This window comes from Dendrobates tinctorius, unplaced genomic scaffold, assembly GCF_039654945.1.
Source record: "Dendrobates tinctorius isolate UK_male_01 unplaced genomic scaffold, ASM3965494v1 ptg000104l, whole genome shotgun sequence".
In the NCBI taxonomy this organism is placed as follows: Eukaryota; Metazoa; Chordata; class Amphibia; order Anura; family Dendrobatidae; genus Dendrobates; species Dendrobates tinctorius.
This window is the reverse complement of record NW_027361772.1, coordinates 18,221,366-18,246,000: the sequence shown is the minus strand read 5'-3', so window position 1 is coordinate 18,246,000 and position 24,635 is coordinate 18,221,366. Positions and strand designations below refer to the sequence as shown.

The following is a 24,635-nucleotide window of genomic DNA, read 5'->3' as shown; positions in this document are numbered from 1 at the left end:
AATGAACTCACAACAGTACCTCCCCCTTGAGGAGGGGTCACCGAACCCTCATCCATGCCACCAGGGCAATCCGGGTGAGCCCGATGAAAGGCACGCACCAATCTTTCGGCATGAATATCAGAGGCAGAGGCCCAGGAATTATCCTCCTGACCATAACCCTTCCACTTAACCAAATACAGGAGTCTCCGTCTAGCCAGACGGGAATCCAGTATCTTCTCTACCTCATATTCCATGTTACCTTCAACCAATATAGGGTCAGGAGGTGCCACCACAGGAACTACTGGTTCAACAAACCTCTTCAACAAGGACTTATGAAACACATCATGAATTTTAAATGTGACAGGAAGAGCCAACCGAAAAGAGACCGGATTAATAATCTCCAAAATCTTGTAAGGTACCAATAAATCTAGGCTTAAACTTAGGAGAAGCCACCTTCATAGCGATATTTTTTGATGACAACCAAACCATATCACCCACCTTAAACTGGGGACCAGCGGTCCTACGACGGTTGGAAAACCGCTGGGCCTTTTCCTGGGAGAGAGACAACTTATCCACTACTTTGTCCCAGATCTGGTGCATTCTCTCCACCACAGTGTCAACACCTGGGCAGGCAGAGGGCTCCACCTGCCCTGAAGAAAATAGAGGGTGAAAACCAAAGTTACAAAAAAAAGGTGACATCAAAGTGGCAGAACTAGCTCTATTATTTAAAGCAAATTCGGCCAAGGGCAAAAATGAAACCCAATCATCCTGATCGGCAGAAATAAAACATCTCAAATACGACTCCAAAGTCTGGTTTGTTCTCTCCGTCTGCCCATTGGTCTGAGGGTGAAACGCAGAGGAGAAGGACAACTGAATTCCCAGCTTGGAACAGAAAGTCCTCCAAAATCTAGACACAAACTGAACTCCTCTGTCAGATACAATGTACTCAGGAATCCCGTGCAAGCGAACCACCTGTTGCAAAAACAAGGGCACCAACTCAGAGGAAGATGGCAACTTAGGGAGTGGTGTTGTGAGTTCATTTTCCCCTTCACTACTGAGGCCCGAGGAACTCCCTCTTCTGATAAAGAAAGGTAGTGAGCCTGATTATCAAACACCTGAGCCTGATGATGATGACTGGCTGAGTGGAGTTACTGACTGGATATAAGGCTGCCGACGCCCTTCTGCCCTGCAGGTGATTTCTCTGTGGGATCCTTGGAGACCAGTCTGAATTCCTGCTCTTCTAAAGCTAAGTTTTCTGCTCGGCTTTTTGCATTTGTGCTTTGACTTTGTTTTGCTTTGTTTTTCTGGATTTCTGCCATTCCCTGCTGGGGTGTGCTGAATTCCTTTAGCTCTGTCTTCTGAAAATACCTGAGTGCTGATTTAGTTTTTGAAGCCTAGCTGCTTCAGGGTCTTTTTCCATATCAGCTTGTTGGCTTATGTCTTTGATAGGGTTTTGGCAGATTGCAGACAGCATCCTTCCTTTCCTGTTCTGTTTAGTTAGATTGGGCCCCATCGTTTGCTCAGCCCCTTTCTGTGTGAGTGTTTTTTCATCTTGCTTCACCGTCATTATATGTTGGGGGCTGCCTTTTACTTTGGGGTCTGCTCTGGGGCAGTTTAGATTTCCTTTTCTGTCTTTAGGCTATTTAGGGCTCCGGCTGTGATCGAGGGGTCTAGGGCATCGTAGGAACCCCCCACGGCTACTGCTAGTTGTGTTGATAGGTTCAGGGGTCTGCAATCTGATAGTTGCCAACCTCTCTGGTTTTCTGGACGTAGCTTCTATTTTTGTGTCTGCCTCCTACGGTGACTCAATCATAACAGAATCACCCGCCATACCGCAGATCCTAGGGTACTTAATAGCAGGAAAGAATTGTAAAAAAAAAAAAAAAAAAAGTGTGTATATTTTTTCCTCTATATCTCTGAGGCCGTAGGGGGAATTTTTTTTTCTCTCTGTGGAGATAAAGCAATTATCTGATCGTGTGGAGCAGCTTGCTGAGGAAGTGCGGGGAATTTCCGCCTACCTTGCTCATTCACATGCTGCTGAACCAAAGATTCCTACACCTGATGTATTTCTTGGGGATCGGTCTAAATTTTTGAATTTCAAAAATAATTGTAAATTAATTTTTGCCTTGAGCCTAACTCGTCAGGGAGCTCCGCGCAGCAGGTTAAAATTGTCATCTCTTTGCTGCGTGGCGATCCCCAGGATTGGACGTTTTCTTTGAAACCAGATGATCCTATTTTGACTAATGTGAACGCATTTTTTCAGGCCTTGGGGTTGTTGTATGACGAACCTAATGCCATTGATCAGGCTGAAAAGACCCTGCTGGCATTGAACCAGGGTCGAGAATCTGCAGAATTGTACTGTCAAAAATTCCGAAAGTGGGCAGTACTTACTACCTGGAATGATAATGCCTTGGCTGCTCTCTTTCGGAAGGGGTTGTCAGAAGACGTAAAAGATACTATGGTGGGATTTCCTGTTCCCTCTGGTCTTGACGATTCTATGTCATTAGCCATTCAGGTTGATCGGCGTTTGCGCGAACGCAAAGCTGCACGAGAGGTGTTGCCACCTGTTGAACAAATGTCTGAACCTATGCAATGTGATAGAGTTTTTTCCAGAGAGCAGCGTCAGGAGTTCAGAAGGCATAATAAGTTGTGTTTTTTCTGTGGAGATGCCTTGCATATTATTTCTTGCATATTATTTCTGTCTGTCCTAAACTAGAGAAACGCTTTGCACACACGTTTTCTGTTGGTGGTGTTCAACCTGTTTCTTCTGGCAATTACTCTGATCTTCTCCCTGTCCTCATTTTCCGCCAAGGCTTTTGTGGATTCGGGAGCAGCCCTAAACCTAATGGACTTGGATTTTGCTAAACGTTGTGGATTTCCGATGACACCTCTGCAGACGTCTATCCCTTTGAGGGGGATTGATGCTACTCCTTTGGCTAAAAATAAACCTCAGTTTTGGACCCAGGTGGTCATGCGGGTCACCCCAGACAATCAAGAAAATTGCAGATTTTTGGTGTTGCATAATCTGCATGATACTGTTGTTCTAGGGTTTCCCTGGTTACAAATTCATAATCCAGTTTTGGATTGGAAATCTGTGTCTGTGGTGAGTTGGGGTTGTCGGTGTGCCTTTAGTGAGGCTCCGGTTTTTTCCACCTCTCCTCAGTCGCATGATGTTCCTGATTATTTGGCGGACTTTTATGATGTATTTAGTGAGAATGAGTCTGCGTCTCTGCCTCCTCATAGGAGTTATGACTGTGCTATTGAACTGAGCCCGGGGTGTAAATTTCCCAAGGGTCGGCTCTTCAATTTATCTGTACCCGAGCACGAGGCTATGCGATCCTATATTAAGGAGGTGTTGGAGAAGGGTCATATTAGACCATCCTCGTCACCCTTAGGTGCCGGTTTTTTTTTTGTAGCCAAAAAGGATGGATCATTAAGACCTTGTATTGATTATCGTGCCCTCAACAAAATTACTGTTAAATATGAGTATCCGTTACCCCTGATTTCTGATCTATTCTCCAGAGTTAAAGGTGCTTGCTGGTTTACCAAGCTTGACCTCAGGGGGGCGTATAATCTTATTCGCATTAAGCAGGGGGATGAATGGAAGATAGCGTTTAATACTCCGGAGGGACATTTTGAGTACCTGGTGATGCCTTTTGGGCTCACTAATGCCCCTTCTGTCTTCCAGTGCTTCATGAACGATATTTTCCGAGATTTTGCCGATAAATTTTTGATTATCTATCTGGATGATATTTTGATCTTCTCCAAGGATTGGGATTCTCATGTGGAACATATTCGGACTGTGTTCCGGATCTTGAGGGAGAATTCCCTGTATGTCAAAGGATCTAAATGCCTTTTTGGAGTACAGAGGATTTCTTTTTTGGGATTTATTTTGTCCCCGTCAACTATTGAAATGGACCCGGCCAAGGTACAGGCCATTTACGATTGGGTTAAGCCCACTTCTTTGAAGGCCCTCCAGAAGTTTTTGGGTTTTGCTAATTTTTATCGGAAATTTATAGCAAAATTTTCTAGTATTGCCAAGCCATTGACTTATTTGTCTAAGAAGGGTGCTGATGTGTTAAATTGGTCTCCGGAGGCTGTTTCTTCCTTTCAGGAGCTGAAGCGAAGATTCACCTCCGCCCCGGTTTTGCGGCAACCTGATGTCTCACTTCCGTTCCAGGTAGAGGTGGATGCTTCTGAGATTGGTGCAGGAGCTGTTTTGTCCCAAAAGGATCCTGTAACATCTAAAATGAATCCCTGTGCTTTCTTTTCCCGAAAGTTCTCTCCATCTGAACGTAACTATGATGTGGGGAATCGGAAACTGTTGGCCATGAAATGGGCATTTGAGGAGTGGAGACATTGGTTGGAGGGAGCTAAGCATCAAGTCGTGGTCCTCACTGACCACAAGAATTTGATTTACCTAGAGTCGGCTAAGCGCTTGAACCCTAGACAGGCTAGGTGGGCCTTGTTTGTTACACGTTTTAATTTTGTGGTTTCTTTTCTTCCTGGAACTAAGAATGTCAAGGCAGACGCCCTCTCTAGGAGCTTCTTTGCTGATTCTCCTGTGGTGACCAAGCCTGCTACCATCTTAGGCGAAGGGGTAGTTCTTTCTGCCATCTCGCCCGATTTGAGACGTGCTCTGAAAGAGTTCCAGGAGGACAAACCTGAGCATTGTCCCAGTGGAAAGTTGTATGTTCCTGACCAGTGGAAGAAGAGAGTGATGTCTGAAGTTCATTGCTCTGCTCTGGCTGGTCATCCAGGTATTTTTGGTACTAGAGATCTGGTGAGTCGGTCTTTTTGGTGGCCCTCCTTGTCTCGTGATGTCAGGAATTTTGTGCAGTCCTGTGGGACGTGCTCCCGGTCTAAAAAATGTTCTCGCTCTAGTGGGTTGTTGATGCCTTTGCCTGTCCCCAAGAGGCCATGGACCCATATTTCAATGGATTTCATCTCTGATATGCCTGTCTCTCAAAGGATGACTGTTATTTGGGTGATTTGTGATAGGTTCTCTAAGATGGTTCATCTTGTACCACTCCCTAAGTTGCCGTCTTCCTCTGAGTTGGTGCCCCTGTTTTTACAACAGGTGGTTCGCTTGCACGGGATTCCTGAGAACATTGTATCTGACAGAGGAGTTCAGTTTGTGTCTAGATTTTGGAGAACTTTCTGTTCCAAGCTGGGAATTCAGTTGTCCTTCTCCTCTGCTTTTCACCCTCAGACCAATGGGCAGACAGAGAGAACAAACCAGACCTTGGAGTCATATTTGAGATGTTTTATTTCTGCTGATCAGGATGATTGGGTTTCATTTTTGCCCTTGGCCGAATTTGCTTTAAATAATAGAGCTAGTTCTGCCACTTTGATGTCACCTTTTTTTTGTAACTTTGGGTTTCATCCTCGATTTTCTTCAGGGCAGGTGGAGCCCTCTGCCTGCCCAGGTGTTGACACTGTGGTGGAGAGAATGCACCAGATCTGGGACCAAGTGGTGGATAAGTTATCTCTCTCCCAGGAAAAGGCCCAGCGGTTTTCCAACCGACATAGGACCATTGGTCCCCAGTTTAAGGTTGGTGATATGGTGTGGTTATCATCAAAAAATATTGCTATGAAGGTGGCTTCTCCTAAGTTTAAGCCTAGATTTATTGGACCTTACAAGATTTTGGAGATTATTAATCCGGTCTCTTTTCGTTTGGCTCTTCCTGTCACATTTAAAATCCATAATGTGTTCCATAAATCTTTGTTGAAGAGGTTTGTTGTACCTGTTGTTCCGGGGGTGGCACCTTCAGACCCTGTATTGGTTGAAGGTAACATGGAATATGAGGTAGAGAAAGTACTGGATTCCCGTCTGGCTAGACGGAGACTCCAGTATTTGGTTAAGTGGAAGGGTTATGGTCAGGAGGATAATTCCTGGGTCTCTGCCTCTGATATTCATGCCAAAAGATTGGTGTGTGCCTTTCATCGGGCTCACCCTGATCGCCCTGGTGGCGTGGTTGAGGGTTCGGTGACCCCTCCTCAAGGGGGAGGTACTGTTGTGAGTTCATTTTCCCCTTCACTACTGAGGCCCGAGGAACTCCCTCTTCTGGTAAAGAAAGGAAGTGAGCCTGATTATCAAACACCTGAGCCTGATGATGATGACTGGCTGAGTGGAGTTACTGACTGGATATAAGGCTGCCGACGCCCTTCTGCCCTGCGGGTGATTTCTCTGTGGGATCCTTGGAGACCAGTCTGAATTCCTGCTCTTCTAAAGCTAAGTTTTCTGCTCGGCTTTTTGCATTTGTGCTTTGACTTTGTTTTGCTTTGTTTTTCTGGATTTCTGCCATTCCCTGCTGGGGTGTGCTGAATTCCTTTAGCTCTGTCTTCTGAAAATACCTGAGTGCTGATTTAGTTTTTGAAGCCTAGCTGCTTCAGGGTCTTTTTCCATATCAGCTTGTTGGCTTATGTCTTTGATAGGGTTTTGGCAGATTGCAGACAGCATCCTTCCTTTCCTGTTCTGTTTAGTTAGCTTGGGCCCCATCGTTTGCTCAGCCTATCTTTCTATCTGTGTGAGTGTTTTTTCATCTTGCTTCACCGTCATTATATGTTGGGGGCTGCCTTTTACTTTGGGGTCTGCTCTGGGGCAGTTTAGATTTCCTTTTCTGTCTTTAGGCTATTTAGCGCTCCGGCTGTGATCGAGGGGTCTAGGGCATCGTAGGAACCCCCTACGGCTACTGCTAGTTGTGTTGATAGGTTCAGGGGTCTGCAATCTGATAGTTGCCAACTTCTCTGGTTTTCTGGACGTAGCTTCTATTTTTGTGTCTGCCTCCTACGGTGACTCAATCATAACAGAGTGGTACAAGATGGACCATCTTAGAGAATCTATCACAAATCACCCAAATAACAGTCATTCTCTGAGAGACAGGCATATCAGAGATAAAATCCATTGAAATATGGGTCCATGGCCTCCTGGGCACCGGCAAAGGCATCAACAAGCCACTAGAGCGAGAACAAGGTTTAGACCGGGAGCAAGTCCCACAGGACTGCACAAAATTCCTGACATCACGAGACAAGGCGGGCCACCAAAAAGACCGACTCACCAGATCTCTAGTACCAAAAATACCTGGATGACCAGCCAATGCAGAGCAATGAACTTCAGACATCACTCTCTTCCTCCACTGGTAAGGAACATACAACTTTCCACTGGGACAACCCTCAGGTTTGTCCTCCTGAAACTCTTCCAGAGCACGTCTCAAATCGGGCGAGATGGCAGAAAGAACTAACCCTCGCCTAAGATGGTAGCAGGCTTAGTCAACACAGGAGAATCAGCAAGGAAGCTCCTAGAGAGGGCGTCTGCCTTGACATTCTTAGTGCCCGGAAGAAAAGAGACCACAAAATCAAAACGTGTGAAAAACATGGCCCACCTAGCCTGTCTAGGATTCAAGCGCTTGGCCGACTCCAGGTAAATCAAATTCTTGTGGTCAGTAAGGACCACGACTTGGTGATTGGCTCCCTCCAACCAATGTCTCCACTCCTCAAATGCCCATTTCATGGCCAACAGTTCCCGATTCCCCACATCATAGTTACGTTCGGATGGGGAGAACTTTCGGGAAAAGAAAGCACAGGGATTCATTTTAGATGTCACAGGATCCTTTTGGGACAACACCACTCCTGCACCAATCTCAGAAGCGTCCACCTCCACCTGAAATGGGAGTGAGACATCAGGTTGCCGCAAAACCGGAGCAGAAGTGAATCTTCGCTTCAGCTCCTGAAAGGAAGAAACAGCCTCCGGAGACCAATTCAGCACATCAGCACCCTTCCTAGTCAAATCCGTCAATGGCTTGGCAATACCAGAAAAATTAGCTATAAATTTCCGATAAAAGTTAGCAAAACCCAAAAACTTCTGGAGGGCCTTCAAAGAAGTGGGCTGAACCCAATCATAAATGGCCTGTACCTTGGCCGGGTCCATTTCAATAGTTGACGGAGACAAAATAAATCCCAAAAATGAAACCCTCTGTACCCCAAAAAGGCATTTCGATCCCTTGACATACAGGGAATTCTCCCTCAAAATCCGGAACACAGTCCGAACATGTTCCACATGAGAGTCCCAATTCTTGGAGAAGATCAAAATATCATCCAGATAAATAATCAAAAATTTATCCACAAAGTCTCGGAATATATCGTTCATGAAGCACTGGAAGACAGAAGGGGCATTAGTGAGCCCAAAAGGCATCACCAGGTACTCAAAATGTCCCTCCGGAGTATTAAACGCCGTCTTCCATTCATCCCCATGCTTAATGCGAATAAGATTATACGCCCTCCTGAGGTCAAGCTTGGTAAACCAGCAAGCACCTTTAACTCTGGAGAATAGATCAGAAATCAGGGGTAACGGATACTGATATTTAACAGTAATTTTGTTGAGGGCACGATAGTCAATACAAGGCCTTAATGAACCATCCTTTTTAGCCACGAAAAAAAAACCAGCACCTAAGGGTGAAGAGGATGGTCTAATATGACCCTTCTCCAATGCCTCCTTAATATAGGATCGCATAGCCTCGTGCTCGGGTACAGATAAATTGAAAAGCCGACCCTTGGGGAATTTACACCCCGGGTTCAGCTCAATTGCACAGTCATAACTCCTATGAGGAGGCAAAGATGCAGACTCATTCTCACTAAATACATCATAAAAGTCAGCCAAATAGTCAGGAACATCATGCGACTGGGGAGAGGTGGAGAAAACAGGAGCATCACTAAGGGCACACCGACAACCCTAACTCACCACAGACAAAGATTTCCAATCCAGAACTGGATTATGGATTTGCAACCAGGGAAACCCCAGAACAATGGTATCATGCAAATTATGCAACACCAAAAATCTGCAATTTTCTTGATGGTCTGGGGAGACCCGCATTACCACCTGGGTCCAAAACTGAGGTTTATTCTTCGCCAAAGGAGTAGCATCAATACCCCTCAAAGGGATAGGCGTCCGCAGAGGTGTCATAGGAAATCCACAACGTTTAACAAAATCCAAGTCCATCAGGTTCAGAGCTGCTCCTGAATCCACAAAAGCCTTGGTGGAAAATGTGGACAGGGAGCAGATCAGAGTAATTGCCAGAAGAAACTTAGGTTGAACACCACCCACAGAAAACGTGTATGCACAACGTTTCTCTCGTTTAGGGCAGACAGAAATAATATGCGAGGCATCTCCACAAAAAAACACAGCTTATTACGCCTTCTGAACTCCTGACGTTGCACCCTAGACAAAACTCTATCACATTGCATAGGTTCAGACATTTGTTCAACAGGTGGCAACATCTCTCGTGTAGTTTTGCGTTCACGTAAACGCCAATCCACCTGAATGGCTAATGACATAGAATCGTCAAGACCAGAGGGAACAGGAAATCCCACCATAGTATATTTTACAGTTTCTGACAAACCCTTCCGAAAGAGGGCTGCCAAGGCATTATCATTCCAGGTAGTAAGGACCGCCCACTTTCGGAATTTTTGACAGTACAACTCTGCCGAATCCCGACCCTGGCTTAATGCCAACAGGGTCTTTTCAGCCTGATCAATAGCATTAGGTTCATCATACAACAACCCCAAGGCTTGAAAAAATGCGTTCACATTATTCAGAATAGGATCATCAGGTTTCAAAGAAAACGCCCAATCCTGGGGATCCCCGTGCAGCAAAGAGATGACAATTTTAACCTGCTGCGCGGAGTTCCCCGACGAGTTAGGCTTCAAGGCAAAAAATAATTTACAATTATTCTTGAAATTCAAGAATTTAGACCGATCCCCAAAAAACACATCAGGAGTAGGAATCTTTGGTTCAGCAGCATGTGAATGAGCAAGATAGGCGGAAATTCCCCGCACTTCAGCAGCGAGCTGCTCCACACGATCAGACAATTGCTTCATCTCCATTGAGAGAAAAATTCCACCTACGGCCTCAGAGATATAGAGGAAAAAATATGCACACAAAAAAAAAAATTCTGACACTTTTTTTTCTTTTTTTTTTTTTCCTTTTTTCTTTTTTTTTTACAATTCTCTCCTGCTATTGAGTACCCTAGGATCTGCGGTATGGCTGGTGATTCTGTTATGATGAGTCACCGAAGGAGGAAAAAACAAAATACCAGCTAAGTCCAGAAAAACCAGAGAGGTTGGCAGCTATCGGATTGCAGACCCCTGAACCTATCCACAACAACTAGCAGCAGCCGTGGGGGGTTCCTACGGTGCTCTAGACCCCTCAATCACAGCCAGAGAGCTACATAGCCTAAAGACAGAAAGGGGAAAAACTAAACTGCCCCAGAGCAGACCCCAAAGCAATAGGCAGCCCCCAACATATAATGACGGTGAAGCAAGATGAAAACACTAACACAGATAGACAGATAGGTTGAGCAAACGATGGGGCCCAAGCTAACTACATAGGACAGGATAGGAAAGCTGCTGTCTGCCATCCGCAAAAACCCTATCAAAATGAGCCAACTGACTGATAGGAAAAACAGGCCCTGAAGTCGCTAGGCTTCAAAAGACTATATCAGCACTCAGGTATATTCTGAAGACAGAGCAAAAGATCAACAGATCAGAGACAAAAATGGAATTCAGCTCACCCCCAGCCGGGGATGGCAGAACTCCCAAAAAACAAGGCAAAACAAAAACAAAACTGAAGAGTACAAAGCAGAGCAGAAAAACTTAGTTTTGAGACGCAGGAATCAGACTGATCTCCAAGAATCCAGCAGGAAAATCACCAGCCAGGAAGAAGGGCGTCGGCAGCCTTATATCCAGTCCTCAATTCCAGCCACCCAGTTATCATCTAGCTGCCCAGGTGTTTGGTAATCAGTCTCACTACCTTCCTTCACCAGAGGAGGGAGTTCATCAGACCTCAATGATGAAGGGAAAAATGAACTCGCAACACTCCCCCATGTCTGTTGCCAGGGCGAGGAGTGTGGTTACAGTGGAGGCCGCCATAACTCAGTGCTGCCGGGGAGACTGTGTCAGGGGGTGTCAGCCAGGTCTCAGTGAGGGCCAGGAAGGAAAGGTTGCGGGAGGTAAAGAGGTCGTGGATCACGTGGAGCTTGTTGCAGATGGAGCGAGCATTCCAAAGTGCTCCGGAAAGAGGGTGCAGGAGGGAGGGGGTCAGTGGCACAGGTTTTAAGTGGGAGAGATTGCGGTAGTTTCTATTAGTGTGAGAAAGATAGGGGTGAGGATAAGTGGGATCTATGAGGCGGGGGGGGCAAGATTGGGGGATATGTCACCAGCAGTGAGAAGAATCAGAAAAAGGGAAAGCAGGTGGGTGAAGGAGAGTGATCGTCTTGTATTGTATTTTAGTAGGAGAGGTCTGAGGTTAAGGAGTATGTCTGCAGATAAAGCGAGGTTGGGAGGTAAGAGAGAGGGGGAGATAGTTACTTGGTTCAAGGGTGCAGGGGTTTGGGTATAGCGTAGGAGAGAAGATTATTGGAGCAGAAACGGTGATGGCAAGTGTGAGAATGGTTAAAGAGCAGGCTCTTCCTTCCGTCATGGGCAATGTGAGGTCACTCGGGAATAAGATGGACGAACTGTCGGCGCTGACCAGACATCATCGGGAATTAAGGGAGTGCAGAATGTTACTGTTTACAGAGACCTGGCTCACCGAAGGTACTCCGGACACTGTTGTCTCGTTGGATGGCTTTAAACTCATTCGCGCGGACTGGACAAGGGAGAGCGGTAAGAGGAAAGGCGGAGGGCTGGCGATATTTGTGATTGATAGATGGTGTGACTCTAGGCACATCGTGGTCAAAGAGCAAACATGCTGTAAGGACATTGAGCTATTAGCTGTGGGCATGAGACCTTTTTATTTACCAAGGGAACTATCGCATGTAATCATGATAGCTGCATATGTCCCCCCTTCTGCGAAAGCTGATGCTGCCACTGAGGTCCTACAATCCACAGTGAGCATGATGCAGTCCCTTCACCCCCAAGCACTCCTTCTGGTTTTGGGAGACTTCAATCATGTGTCTCCAGCATCCATACTACCCAGTTGCACACAGTATGTTACCTGCCTCACTAGAGACAACAAAATATTGGACTTGTTCTCTGCCAATGTGAGAGGGGCATACGCCTCGTCAGCCCTACCGCCCCTTGGAAGATCGGATCACAACCTAGTGCACCTCCAACCCGTGTACAAGCCACTTGTACAGAGAGAACCTGCTGTCACTCGCACAGTGAGGATATGGACTGAGGAGAGTGATGATGCTCTGAGAGACTGCTTTTAAACAACCACTTGGGATGTGCTGCAAGATTCCTATGGTGATGACATAGATGGTCTCACACACTGTATAACGGACTTCATTAATTTCTGTGTAGACAACACGGTACCCACAAAAGTAGTGAGGTGCTTCTCTAACAATAAACCATGGATTAGCTCTGGAATAAAGGCTCTTCTCAAAGAGAAGAAGTTGGCCTTCAGATCAGGTGACAAGGGCAGGCTGAGAGAGGTGCAGAAAGATCTGAAGAATCTAATCAGGCAGGGAAAGGCTAATTATAAGAGAAAGATTGAACTGAAATTGTCACAGAAAAGGATTCATGAAGTCTGGGAGGGTCTAAAGTCTATATCTGGGCATAGACAGACTGTCTCCAGGATGGTTGTAGATAAAGAGGGGCTTAATGAACTTAATCTATTCTTTAACAGATTTAATCACACACTGGCTGCTCCTGCCCCTGCATACCATTCACACCTCTCTGCTACAATAACCTCACCCCCTGCTGCAACTTGTCAACTGAGTCAGGGTCTGTTCTTCACAAGTACCCAGGTTGCAAAAGAACTGGATAAGATCAAAGTTTTGAAGGCTGCAGGTCCTGACGGCATCAGTGCAAGGCTAATCAAAACCTGTGGGCACCAGCTGAGTGAGATCATTCAATATGAGCCTGAGAATAGGTATAGTACCACAACTGTGGATATTATCGTGTGTGGTACCAGTTCCGAAGAAACCTTATCCAAAAGACCTTAATGACTATAGACCTGTAGCATTGACATCACACCTGATGAAGGTACTAGAGAGATTGGTTCTCACACGTCTCCGTCCTCTAGTGAGCTCGGATATGGACCCTCTCCAGTTTGCCTATAGGCCGGGCATTGGTGTGGATGATGCCATTATCCACCTTCTAGATAGGACTCTCTCTCACCTGGAGAAACCTGGGAACACTGTGAGAATAATGTTCTTCGATTTCTCTAGTGCTTTTAACACCATACAGCCAGGTCTACTGAGAGACAAGCTGGGCCTTGTTGGCGTGGACCTCCAACTCTCCACCTGGATCCTTAACTACTTCACGAACCGACCTCAGTTTGTAAAGGTTCGGGACAGTGTGTCAGACACGGTGATCTGCAATACAGGGGCACCTCAAGGTACAGTTCTTGCCCCTTTTCTCTTCACACTGTACACTGCGGATTTTAAGTGCAACTCATCTAGCTGCTACTTGCAGAAGTATTCTGATGACTCTGCAATAGTAGGCCTCATCACAGGAGGAGATGAAAGAGAGTACAGAGATACTAACCAAGCTTTTGTGGTGTGGTGTCAGAGGAACTACCTTAGGATTAATTCCGGGAAGACCAAGGAATTGGTGGTGGACTTTCGCAAGGGCAAAAATCCAACAGTTGTGGTGAACATTCAGGGAAATGACATTGAGATAGTCGACACCTATAAGTACCTTGGTGTGATCCTCAATAATAAGCTTGACTGGGCCCATCACTTGGATGCAGTGTACAGGAAGGGCCAAAGTAGGCTTTATCTGCTCAGAAGGCTGAAAGCCTTCGGAGTTAGAGGGGCACTTCTTGCATCATTCTTCAACTCTGTTGTGGCATCAGTCATCTTCTTTGGTGTGGCGTGCTGGGGTAGTGGCATATCAACCAGGGACAGGAATAGGCTGGACAAACTGATTAGAAGGGCCAGCGCTGTCCTGGGATGCCCTCTTAATCCAGTTCAGGAAGTAGCCGACAGGAGGATACTGGCCAAGGTCAGCTACATGGTGCAGAATGATTCCCACCCCATGCATGAGACCGTGACAAAGATGTGCAGTACTGTCAGTGACTGGCTACTTCATCCTAAATGTAAGAGGGAGCGCTATCGAAAGTCCTTCCTTCCTGCTGCAGTTAGGCTGTATAACCAGCACTGTCCAAAATGGAGAACGACCCAAACAGTGAACTGATAGATCCAAAGTTGTGATAGTCCGGTTGCATATTTTTTTCGTATATGTACCTACCTACTGTCAATGTAATGCCCTTATGCATCTGTATCTGTACTTGTTCCTGCCTTGCTGCTGTAAGGCTCTGAATTTCCCCATGGTGGGACGATTAAAGGATTATCTTATCTTAAAAAAAAAAAAAAGCAAGTAAAGTAAGAAAGCAGTGGTTAGTCTTACCGTCTGACCGATTTCTGGTATATTTCTCATGTATCACTTTAAAGATGTCACTTCAAATGATGTCAAATCTGACTAAAGTCATATCTGACCTGCTCTGTTCAACTTATACCATGCATATGTCCATGAAATGAAGCCAGGTGAGGGAGGAGGAGGAGGGGGCTGGAGGACGGTTCACAGCAGGGAGCAATTAACAGATTGCAGTTAAAAGGACATATGACTAGCATCAAAGTTGAAGAAAGAGGCAAGATAATATGGAAGGATAAGACTAGGTGTGAGGAGCATGGGTATATCAATATGCATACAGTCAATTTGAAGTATGATATATGGAATTAAAGTCAGGGGAAAAAACAGAGTGCAGACATACCAATTAAAAACAGAGGATGAGGAAGGCATGAGGGTTCAGGGGTTCAGTTGGTATTCTGGATTAAGCGGGGTTCAGCAGACATACCAATTAAAAAACAGGATGAGGAAGGCATGAGGCATGAATATGTATATAGGAGGCTATGTGTGGGGCTCATACTGTTATGTAGGGGGCTGTGTTTGGGCTCATACTGTATATAGGAGGTCTGTGCCAGCTCATGAGGGGGATGTCAGCATATTTAATTTTGTTCAATATTAAGTGATACAATGAATATTGATTTAAAAGAATTGTAATCAATATATGCTAATATTAATATTGAGGAGAATTCAGTTTAGCCTATTGGTTCCGTCCTCCACAACAGTCATAGTCTCTCATATGGCCTCTCGGGAGAGTTAATTTCCCACTCCTGGCTTAGGGAATTATGTGCTTGCATTACAAAGGAGATTAAATCATGTGACACATGTGACAACATATATAAATGTACTTTACCTAATTCAAAAAAGTTCTATCCATACTGTATGTTCTTATTTGTCTTTTTAGGAGAGCACTAATAGATTTGATCTAGGAGCAGAAGATGAGATATTGGAAGGTTTTTCTTGGAAGCCTGGCCCAGACACAGTTACTAAGGGAATATGGATATGGACTAAACCCTTCATTTTAGGGCTAAATGGGCAGAAAGTAAGTGATATACAAATGACGAAATACCCCTATTCTCAGCTCTAGACAGTCTCCTGTGGCTTTTGCAGTCATTGCCCTGTGCTCTCTGGGTATAGTACTGATGTGTAACTTCCGCCTCCCAAGCTGTTGTAAGCCTACTACTTCAAACAATGCCCATCACTGGCGTAGATGATAAAAGTAGTCTCTGACCAATTGGCAAAAATGTTGCCAGATCTGGAGGGGATTTCAGGTTGGAATAAAAAGTAGTTTGTAGTAGAGCTGCTGTGTAAGGGATTTGGAAGTAGCGTAGGCCATGCATTCTACAATTTAAAGTGGAATTGTCACCAGGTCAAACATGGCCAATTTTTACCCTTATTTTATTCCCGCTGCTCTATTGAGTATTGGTTTATAATTTTTTTTAAATCCATCATATGGTTCCCAAGATATGGGCATTCTGATATATACAGTACAAAAAAATGGAATACTCAGGGGAGCACAAGGAATAAAATAAGAGCAAAAACTAGTTATTTTTGATCAGGTGACAGGTCCCCTTTAAGTTCTAACATTGCCTCTTTTATCCCTGCAGATCGCTGTATTTCTGATGGACATGGAAGGTTCCATGGATATATGCGTTGATAGAAAGTCCAACATAAAGATGTGCATGTTAACCATGCTCCTCAGCTCGCACCTTGTAAGTAGCCTTTATTATACCTGTAGTGGCGTTCATCATTAGCTGCTTCATGGCAGGGACAATATTTTTATTTTTTTTTGTTTTTGTTTTAAAGGCTTTCATTGTGTATCATTACGACAGTGCTAAATTTATATATATAATATTGCTTCTACAAAATTATTATTATATATATATTTTTTTTTTTTTTTTTTACAAACTGTTGCTTTGTGTCACCATTTTCTAAGATCCATCACATTTTTGTTGATGGAGCTGTATAAAGGCTTGTTTTCTTGGGGGATGATCTATAGTTTTTAGTGGTACCAGTGTGTGGTACATATGACGTCTTAATCGCTTCTAGTGCTTTCATTTTTTTTTTAATTTCGGCATTTATCGTACAGGTTAAATAATGAATTTTAGATTTTGAATGTTTGAACTTTGACCGATATTCAGCAATTGATATTGACATGTAAATGATGGGGGGTGGTAACAATGCTGACAATTGCTTGGATCAGTGGCATGGAGGTCGCACCATTGGTCCAAAGTGTGCTCTCTACCAGGCTGCTGGAGGCAGTAAGGGGGAAGAACAAAGAAACTTAAGCTGGCCAGACCAACGAACTGGCCAGCATCACGGCGGCGCAAGCATGATCTTAAGCAAAGCACCTGCTAGTGCCGCACTTTTCTTACCTAGATTATGCAGGATGGCCAGTAATCTAGGAAGCAAACTCTAATTTGCAAAATTAAAAATCCCTCCCATTTAAGTACTTGACACAACCTCACGTCCCCTAAAATTAAATCATATGGTCACAGGGAGCGTGTGGAGCAGGCTCAGTAACTGAGCCTGCACCATATCTGGGAGATGGCGGCTTTATTACACAGCTAGCATCTGCATGTAAAAGCAGTGGATAGAACTAGCTACTATTGCTCCTGTTTGACCATTTAAGTGACGGTCAATTACCGACAGCGACAATCAAATGGCTAAGCTGCCAGTTTGCTGAGCATGACAGTTGCCTATCACCATGCTTCCTTTTCCCCCCTCACTACACGATTGTGGGGTACTGATGGGTTATTATCATGACTATGGAGTTCTGCTGAAGTCCCCCATAGATGCCATGTTGGTCCTCATACAGTATCTAGCTCAGTCTGTGGCTGGGCTTCCTCGGAGAAGCGCAATTTAACTATATACTGCAATACAGTGTAAGCAATAAAAGCAGATTCAAATTATTGAAGAGGACTAACAAATAAAGTATAACTTTAAAAAAAGAAGTTTAAAAAAATCTATAAAAATTTAAATTGCAACCATTTTCCCATTTAAAAACAAGTGTTAAAAAATTTAAAAAAAACACATATTTGGTATGATCAATAAAATTAACTTACATAAACTACCAAAAAGAAAAAAAAAAAAAAATTGAGACGCATCTCCTCCTTCATCTGTCTCCCACCCTACCCATCTTCTCCATGCAGCTAATGACCTAAGACTAACATCCTCACTCCTCTTGGTATATATTGAATTATGCGTTACTCTGTAATGTCTTTATTGCCTGTACAAGTCCCCTCTGTAATGTAAAGTGCTGCGGAATATGTTGGAGCAATAGAAACAAAAATTATTACAATAATTAGTGATGAGTGAGCTTGCTTGCTGCTGCCTGATGCTCAATCGAGCATCGGGGTGCTATGGTACACTCATTACTCGATCGAGTATCAAGGGTGCTCAATTGCCATGTTCGAGTCCTCGTCCCACATCTTTCACGGCTGTTAGACAGCCAGTAAACACCCAGGATTGCCTGCCATACACGGCAATGTCATAGCCATGTTGACTACTTGGATTACTGTGATTGTCCGGCCACATAGCGTCATCGGGTCTTATATTTGGCCCGGTGACGTGAAGCTTGGCACACTCTCCTCTGGAAGCAGTTCGGGGAGAGTTGTTATAGGATGGAGAGGATAGATTAGAGCAGGCATATAGGCAGTGTTTAATTGCTTTTGCAGTATTTGTATACCACTGCTGCACCATTAAAACAAAAGTCGTTTTCAGGACTACAAACTGTCTTTTTCTCTAGTAAAACCACTGTTACCAGCATTTAGGCATAGAGGGATAGCTGGTGTAGAATGGATAGTTTTAGATTAGAGGCAAATAGGCAGGGATAATTGCCTTACAGTCCTTCTATAGGTATATTGCTAGGTATATTGCTACTGCAACCTAAAAACAAAAGTCCTTTTCAGTGCTACATATCTTCTTTTCCCTATTAATACCTAGTTTAAAATGTGCAAGGTGTGCGGTAAGAGACGGGGAAGTGGACGTGCTGCTGATGGTGCACGCAGAGGCCGAGGCTGAGGGCCAGGTGAAACTATGCCTGCTGCGGGAGCACAACAAACATGGTCATCCACGAGATCTAACTTCCTGTCCCACTTTGCAGGGGGCGCGGGACACCACGCCTGAAGCCAGAACAGTGCAAATAGGTCTGTTGCATGGCAGATAATGTTTCCAGTATGTTTCCCAGTCCATTCTTACTAGTCAAGAGCCTGGACCACATAATTCTCACCCTAATCATCCTTCCCACTAGAACAACTCACAGGAGACAAGTGATTCCACACTCGGACCCTACAAGGAGCTCTTTACATTTCCATTTATTGATTCTGGCCTCTCACCCTGCACGTTTCAAAAGGTATATGAGGCAATCATGTGAAGTGACGCCCAAATATTTTGCGCAGCCACGGTCAGAAGAAGATGACTGCGGGAAACGTCAATTAGTGTCTCAAGAGGTAGATGATGATGGGGAACAGTTGCCAACAAGTGATGTTGTTAAGTCAACCAGTCAGGAGGACCAGATTGCAGAAGTGGAAGACGAGCTTGTGGACCATGAAGTCACTGACCCAACCTGGAAAGGTGCCATACAGAGCAAAGACAGCAGCACAGAGGGAGAGGGATCCGCAGCACCCCATCAGGCAGAAAGAGGCAGTGGGGTTGTAAGCAGGTATGCAGGATGCAGTGACGGACAGGAGGCAGAGCAAGGGTTAGCAAGTTTAATAATGGAAATACTCCACACAGGGAGGTAAAGGGTTAAACAGTATAAATGGAAAAGGATGTTGGGAGGTAAAGGGTTAAACAGGGGATTCAACAGTTTAGATGGCAAAGGATATTGTAAGTGGAAGAACTACGGTTCAGATAACGGCAGTTCTTGTGAAGCACTTGTGTCAGGAGTTCCGCCAACTGTAACTCCTGCTGAGAACTCAATTGCGCCGGCAACGGCTGGTACAGTGGCTTTTCCAGAAAAGTCCTGTGGGCATCAATGCCCCGTCTTCTGGCGGCAGTGGTCGGTCTCCGGTACCTTCCACTGGGCCTAGTCCATAAACTGCAGTGGCTGACAGACCTGTAAGAGCCCAACATGGCTCTGCAACTATATTCACTGGAGAAGTCAGGTCACAAGTGCCTGGGCAAATAGTGAGTGGCAACTTCAGGGCACAAATGTCAGTCCCGTATGTGATCACTCTTATGTGGCACGTGTACTGTACTCACAGACATGGAACAGCACCTTGTTCTCTGGACGCTACTGGACGCGCTGCATTTCTTCTTCACGCTGCGTGCTGCCTGTTCGTGCCAAGACTCAAGCGCTGACAACCACTGTATTCACCAGGCACACACTGCCTGTTCCTCTCCCTCTCTGGTCCCCGCTGCTGACGACAGGCGATGGTGGACACTGGCCTGCACGATGCTGGTGCTCCCAGGACGGAGCACTTCTCTCCCTGGCTGCTGCTGCGCACACCTGGCTCTGCAGTCTCTGCAGCGGTCCCTCTTACTGGACTGCTGTGGCACTCCTGGCTTTCCTCAGTGCAGCGGTCCCTCTGCAGACATCGGGGGACCCTGTCAGTGCGGCCTGTCAAGGTGCCAGTGCTCTGTGGTGAGGGCAGGGGAAGCAGAACGCACCGCTCACTGCTCTGCACGCTGCTCTGCATTAGCTCCAAACTGACCTCCTGCATGCGCTTTTCCTTTTTATGCCCCCGCTGCTGCGCGCGCTTTTTACCTTTCACTCCTCACCCTCCTGGGTCAGCAGGAAGGTCTGACTCACTAGCGCAATAGGGGAAGGTCCGGCTCACTCAGGCTCCCCCCCCCCCCGGGATGCAGCCTCAACCATTCCAGACATGGCATGCAGGTACCCGCAGTCCGGTCGTCCGCCTTACAGGGTGGCCAGAGGGAGAAGTCTGTCAACTGTTCCCCAGAGCCCCCATATGTGGCAAATAGTTAGTCCAAAAGTTAGGTGTTCTCCAGTCTGGCAGTTTTTTTAAAAAAAGTGCGGACAATAAAAGAATGGTCATTTGCAACCTATGTTATACTAAGATCAGCAGGGGCGTGACCACCACCAGCACGATCAGGCACATGTCATCAAAGCACCGTGGGTCCACAGTAAGTGTCTGTGAATGACATCACTGGTGTGGATTCCTCCTGCCCTGCATCTCTCATTGAAAAGGGGGGGGGAGAAACTGAGCAATAAAGTCTCAAAGTAGTGTCAAATAGTCTTTATTATACTCAAATTGTGCAAATGGTAACAACTGGGTAAAAAATATAATATAAAATCACAAAAAAGGACACACACTTGGGTATAAGATAAAGATTAAAGCAAACAGACCGTAAAAAATATAGATAGAATATTGCCAAAATATAGTACTGCCAAGCTTCTATACTAATATAAGCAATAATATAAAGTGCAGTGCACAATTCCAGACTGCTTGCCCTGGAAATGTAGATGTTTAAGCTTGTTGACACTGAGGATTTCTGCAACCTCATGGCAACGGCCATCTCTTGGTACTCAGTCCCCAGCCGCCACTATTTTTCACGGTGTGCTGTCCACATCTTACACCAGCACGTATTTGGAGAACCCACAGGGCAGTTGGGTTTTTACTCATTACCGGGCCAGTGTCTTAAAGGGGAAGAGTTGTGGTGGCAGTGACCTGCTCCGTGGCCCTGGGTGTCCATTTAAAATAAGAGGATTGATGCTGAATAAAGTTTATGTGTAGATAAGTTCGTGACGCCACCTGTGGTAGCTGGTCAGAAGTGGACCAGCGCTGCAGTGCAGATCCTCTGGGACAGATGGTGAGATGCAGCAGAGGTGTAATAGCTCTCCACAGGCAGAGCTGTAGTCCCAGGGCAGTGGTAGTAGATGTTGAGGTAGATTGTGTAGTGTTTAGGCACAGAGATGTAGCAGTGCTGAGTAGGTTGACGCAGGAAGAAGGCAGAGACACAGCTGAATGTAGTTCCAATGCTTTACTCACGTTTCTGTCATACACAGGTGTCCGCTTCAGTGCCGTGTCCTCCAGGTGAAAGGCTCAGCCAACTCCCAGGCAGATGGAGTACACCCTTCCAGCACTCCCTTCCGTGTGCCTTTTCTGAACGTCTCCTTACTAGCGCTAATCTGAAGTACTTGTAGTTATGAATTACACTCAAGTTCCTCTTTCTTGATGTTACTTAGAACTCCACTCGCATGACAGGCAGCTGTAGCCTATTTCAGGGACTCCATACAATCATGTCCCGGCTCACACACGTTGCTACTGTGTCATTGAGTCTTAGGTGGGAATAAAGTGGTCACAACGCCTATTCCTCCGGTTTCTTCTGTAGAACCATTAGTATTCACACAGCCTCGGATACCCGTGCCCGGCCTTTGGCGCATAAACTTAGGGATGAGCTCTGCTCTAGTTCCAATCCCCAGCTCTTCCTCCACACGTTCCGTCCTTTCCTTTCTATCTGTCTGAAGAACTGATTTTTCTCTTCCTTTCCTTGCCAGCAGCTCCAGCTCTCAGGAGGCTGCTGCATATATGTCCTCTCACTCCATCCCTCTCTGGGGAACTAACTAACTCCCTATCAACTCTCCCGCTCTTTAGTGCAACCTAAGCTCCACCCACCTCCTAGCACCCTTCATGAACCAAGCAGGGGCCATAGAGGGTGCTCTGCTGTTCTAAGGTGTCTGTGCTGGGTGCAGGTGCTGGAGTTTGGTCAGTTGTCCCCATCATACCTGAGTAGTGGGGTACCACACCTCAGGAGGAGGTGCAGTACCTCTGTGGCGACTGAACCCTCAGGGGCGCCACATATTCCATAACATGCCCTGACCAATGCAGTTACTGGGAAGGTCCACTTGATGACCAGCACGTGGACACTGGGTGAACCTTGTGGAGACCGGGACCGAGTCTGACCGTGGGACAGCACAAGTGCTACCAATGCCGAGGATTACGGGCCCTAGTTCCATCATGTTTTCCTCCACCTCCTACACCAGTTCCTGCATCACCTCCTCCTCATCCTCCATCTCCAAATTGTGATCTTGGAGCATGTCATCCATATAAGTCGCTAGCTGAGAGCACTGCGTCTGTGAAGCGGCAATAGGCTCTGCTGAAACTAAAGTACATTGTTTAGGTAACAAACAGGATACCACTGCAGAGTTGTGGAAAGGTATAACAGACCAAACAGATCTGTGGGTGAACCTACACCCAGGCATGGTCATGTGTGATAATAGCCGTAATTTGGTGGTGGCTCAGAAGCTTGTCAAGCTCATACATGTACCATGACTGGCGCACGTGCTCAACTTAGTGATTCCGCGGTTTCTGAAAACCTACCCAGATTTGCCTGAGCTACTTGTGAATGTATGCTGAGAGTCTGCCCATTTCTGCAAGTCAGCTACAGTGGGTCTGGCAGTGCTGCAGCAGTGCTTGCAAGTGCCAGCTCACTGATTGGTGTGCGACGTGACCACCCACTGGAATGCCACATTACACGTTGGCAAAGCTTTGTGAGCAGCAGAGGGCAGTAGATGAATATCAGCAACAACATGCCCGTCTGTATTCCGGTCAGCCTCTGCAAAAAACAATGGACAAGTGGGCACAAGTGGACATCTGTGAGATTCTACAAAACTTTGAGGCATCAACCAAGATCGTGGCTGGTGATAACACCATAATCGGCATAACCATCCCACTTCTGTGTTGAACCAAATGCTCACTGCTCACAATTAAAGAGGAAGTTTTGTACGTGGACCAGTTGGGGATGGAGGAAGAAAGTACACTGGTTGATACTACCCAGCCCAACCTCATATCATCTTCTCAGCATGGACTGGGTGATAATGAGGAGGAGGAGGCTGAGGAGGAGGAACAGGAGATGGTTGCTTGCGTTACAGAGGGTACTACCCACACCAGGTTCATCCCGTCTGTTCAGCATGTACGGGCTGAAGAGAAGGCGAATGAGGAGGAGGAGATGGAGAGTCATCCTCTTGATGGGGACAGAGTAGTCTTGCCTGTTGGGAGTCTGGCACACATGGCTGTCTTTTTGTACTGCTGTCTTTCCTGTGACCCTCACGTTATACACATTTTGGCCAACACTGATTACTGATTGTTCACCATTCTTGACCCATGCTACAAGGGGAACTTTACATCTCTCCTTCCTGCGGTGGAGAGGGCTAGTAAAATGGTGCAATACCAAAAGGCCCTTGTGGAACAATTAGTACAAAAATTCCCATATGACAACTCTGAGGTCAGAGTTCCTTGAGAAACCAAGGAAGAGAGACAAGGGTGACACACACCAGGTCCAAAAGAGCCAGGGGAAGACTAGCAAAGTTCTGGGACAGTGTCATTAGACCCTCCCAGTGCCCAGACCCTGATGCGTGGGGTAGTCTGACCTAGGCGACCGTACCAGCATCCTTCATGATTCCTCTGTGTCAAACAACTGTTGTGTATCCCAGCTGGACACGTGGCATGAACTGTCTCGCTATGCCTTGGAGATGCTGACCTGCCCTGTCACTAGCATTTTGTCGAAGGGGGTTTTTAGTGCCGCTGGTAGCATAATAACTGATAGGCGCATCCTCCTGTCAACTGAAAATGCTGATAGGCTGACTCTTATCAAAATGAACAAGGCCTGGATTGGTCAAACTTCTCAAACCCACAGCAGCAGAACACAAAGCCAATTCAACTGTTCCTTGTTTTCTAGTGTATTCCCATACATCCCTCCTCAGCCAAAAAAGGGTATATGGTTCATGGTTTCTTCTTTTTCTTGTCCTCCTCCTTCACCATATATACAGGATTATCATGTGGCCCTTGTTCCATATTTTTACAACGTCATCATGCGGTTCTCGCTCATAATTTTTAGAGGGTAAACAGTCAGACTTCGCTTACAATTTTTAAAAGGTTATTAGGTGTCCCTCACTCATAATTTTTAGAGGGTCATTAGGCATCCGTCGCTTATAATTTTTCCAGGCTGTGTATGATGCCCTCCTTCTTAAGTTTTACAGGATTTGTATCAGGCCTACCACTACAATTCACTTAATGTATTTCAGCTCTTGCACTTAGTGCATAGGCTTTACTAGTCTAGGAGTCCCACTCCTTAAAAATGGGAAAAAATGTTTTCTTAGGCCCTCCTCTACGTATGTTCTAGGGTGTATTGCAGTCCCTCCTTCTAATTGTTGAGTCTAGGAGTCCCATTAGCTGAAAAATTAAAATAATGTATATAAGGCCCTTCTTTATTTCTAATAAAGGGTGTATCGGAGTACCTCTTCCTTCTAATTTTTGTCAGTTCTTGCATTGTCTGCATAGGCTTTGTGAGTTTCAGAGTCCCTCCTTCATAAATTAAACAGGATGTGTCTGACCATGTCA

The 24,635-nt window shown here is 45.7% G+C and overlaps 1 protein-coding gene across 6 annotated transcripts in view; it reads left to right on the top strand.

The window, feature by feature from the left end:
• LOC141100392 (RING finger protein 112-like) overlaps nucleotides 1-24,635 on the top strand; it is a 235,905-nt gene that overhangs the window by 85,673 nt on the left and 125,597 nt on the right. For all 6 annotated transcript variants that reach the window (XM_073588856.1, XM_073588853.1, XM_073588854.1 and 3 more), the window contains 2 exons: nucleotides 15,233-15,370; nucleotides 15,936-16,040. In XM_073588856.1, the coding sequence (XP_073444957.1) occupies nucleotides 15,233-15,370; nucleotides 15,936-16,040 (243 nt within the window). The remainder of the gene's footprint in view (nucleotides 1-15,232; nucleotides 15,371-15,935; nucleotides 16,041-24,635) is intronic.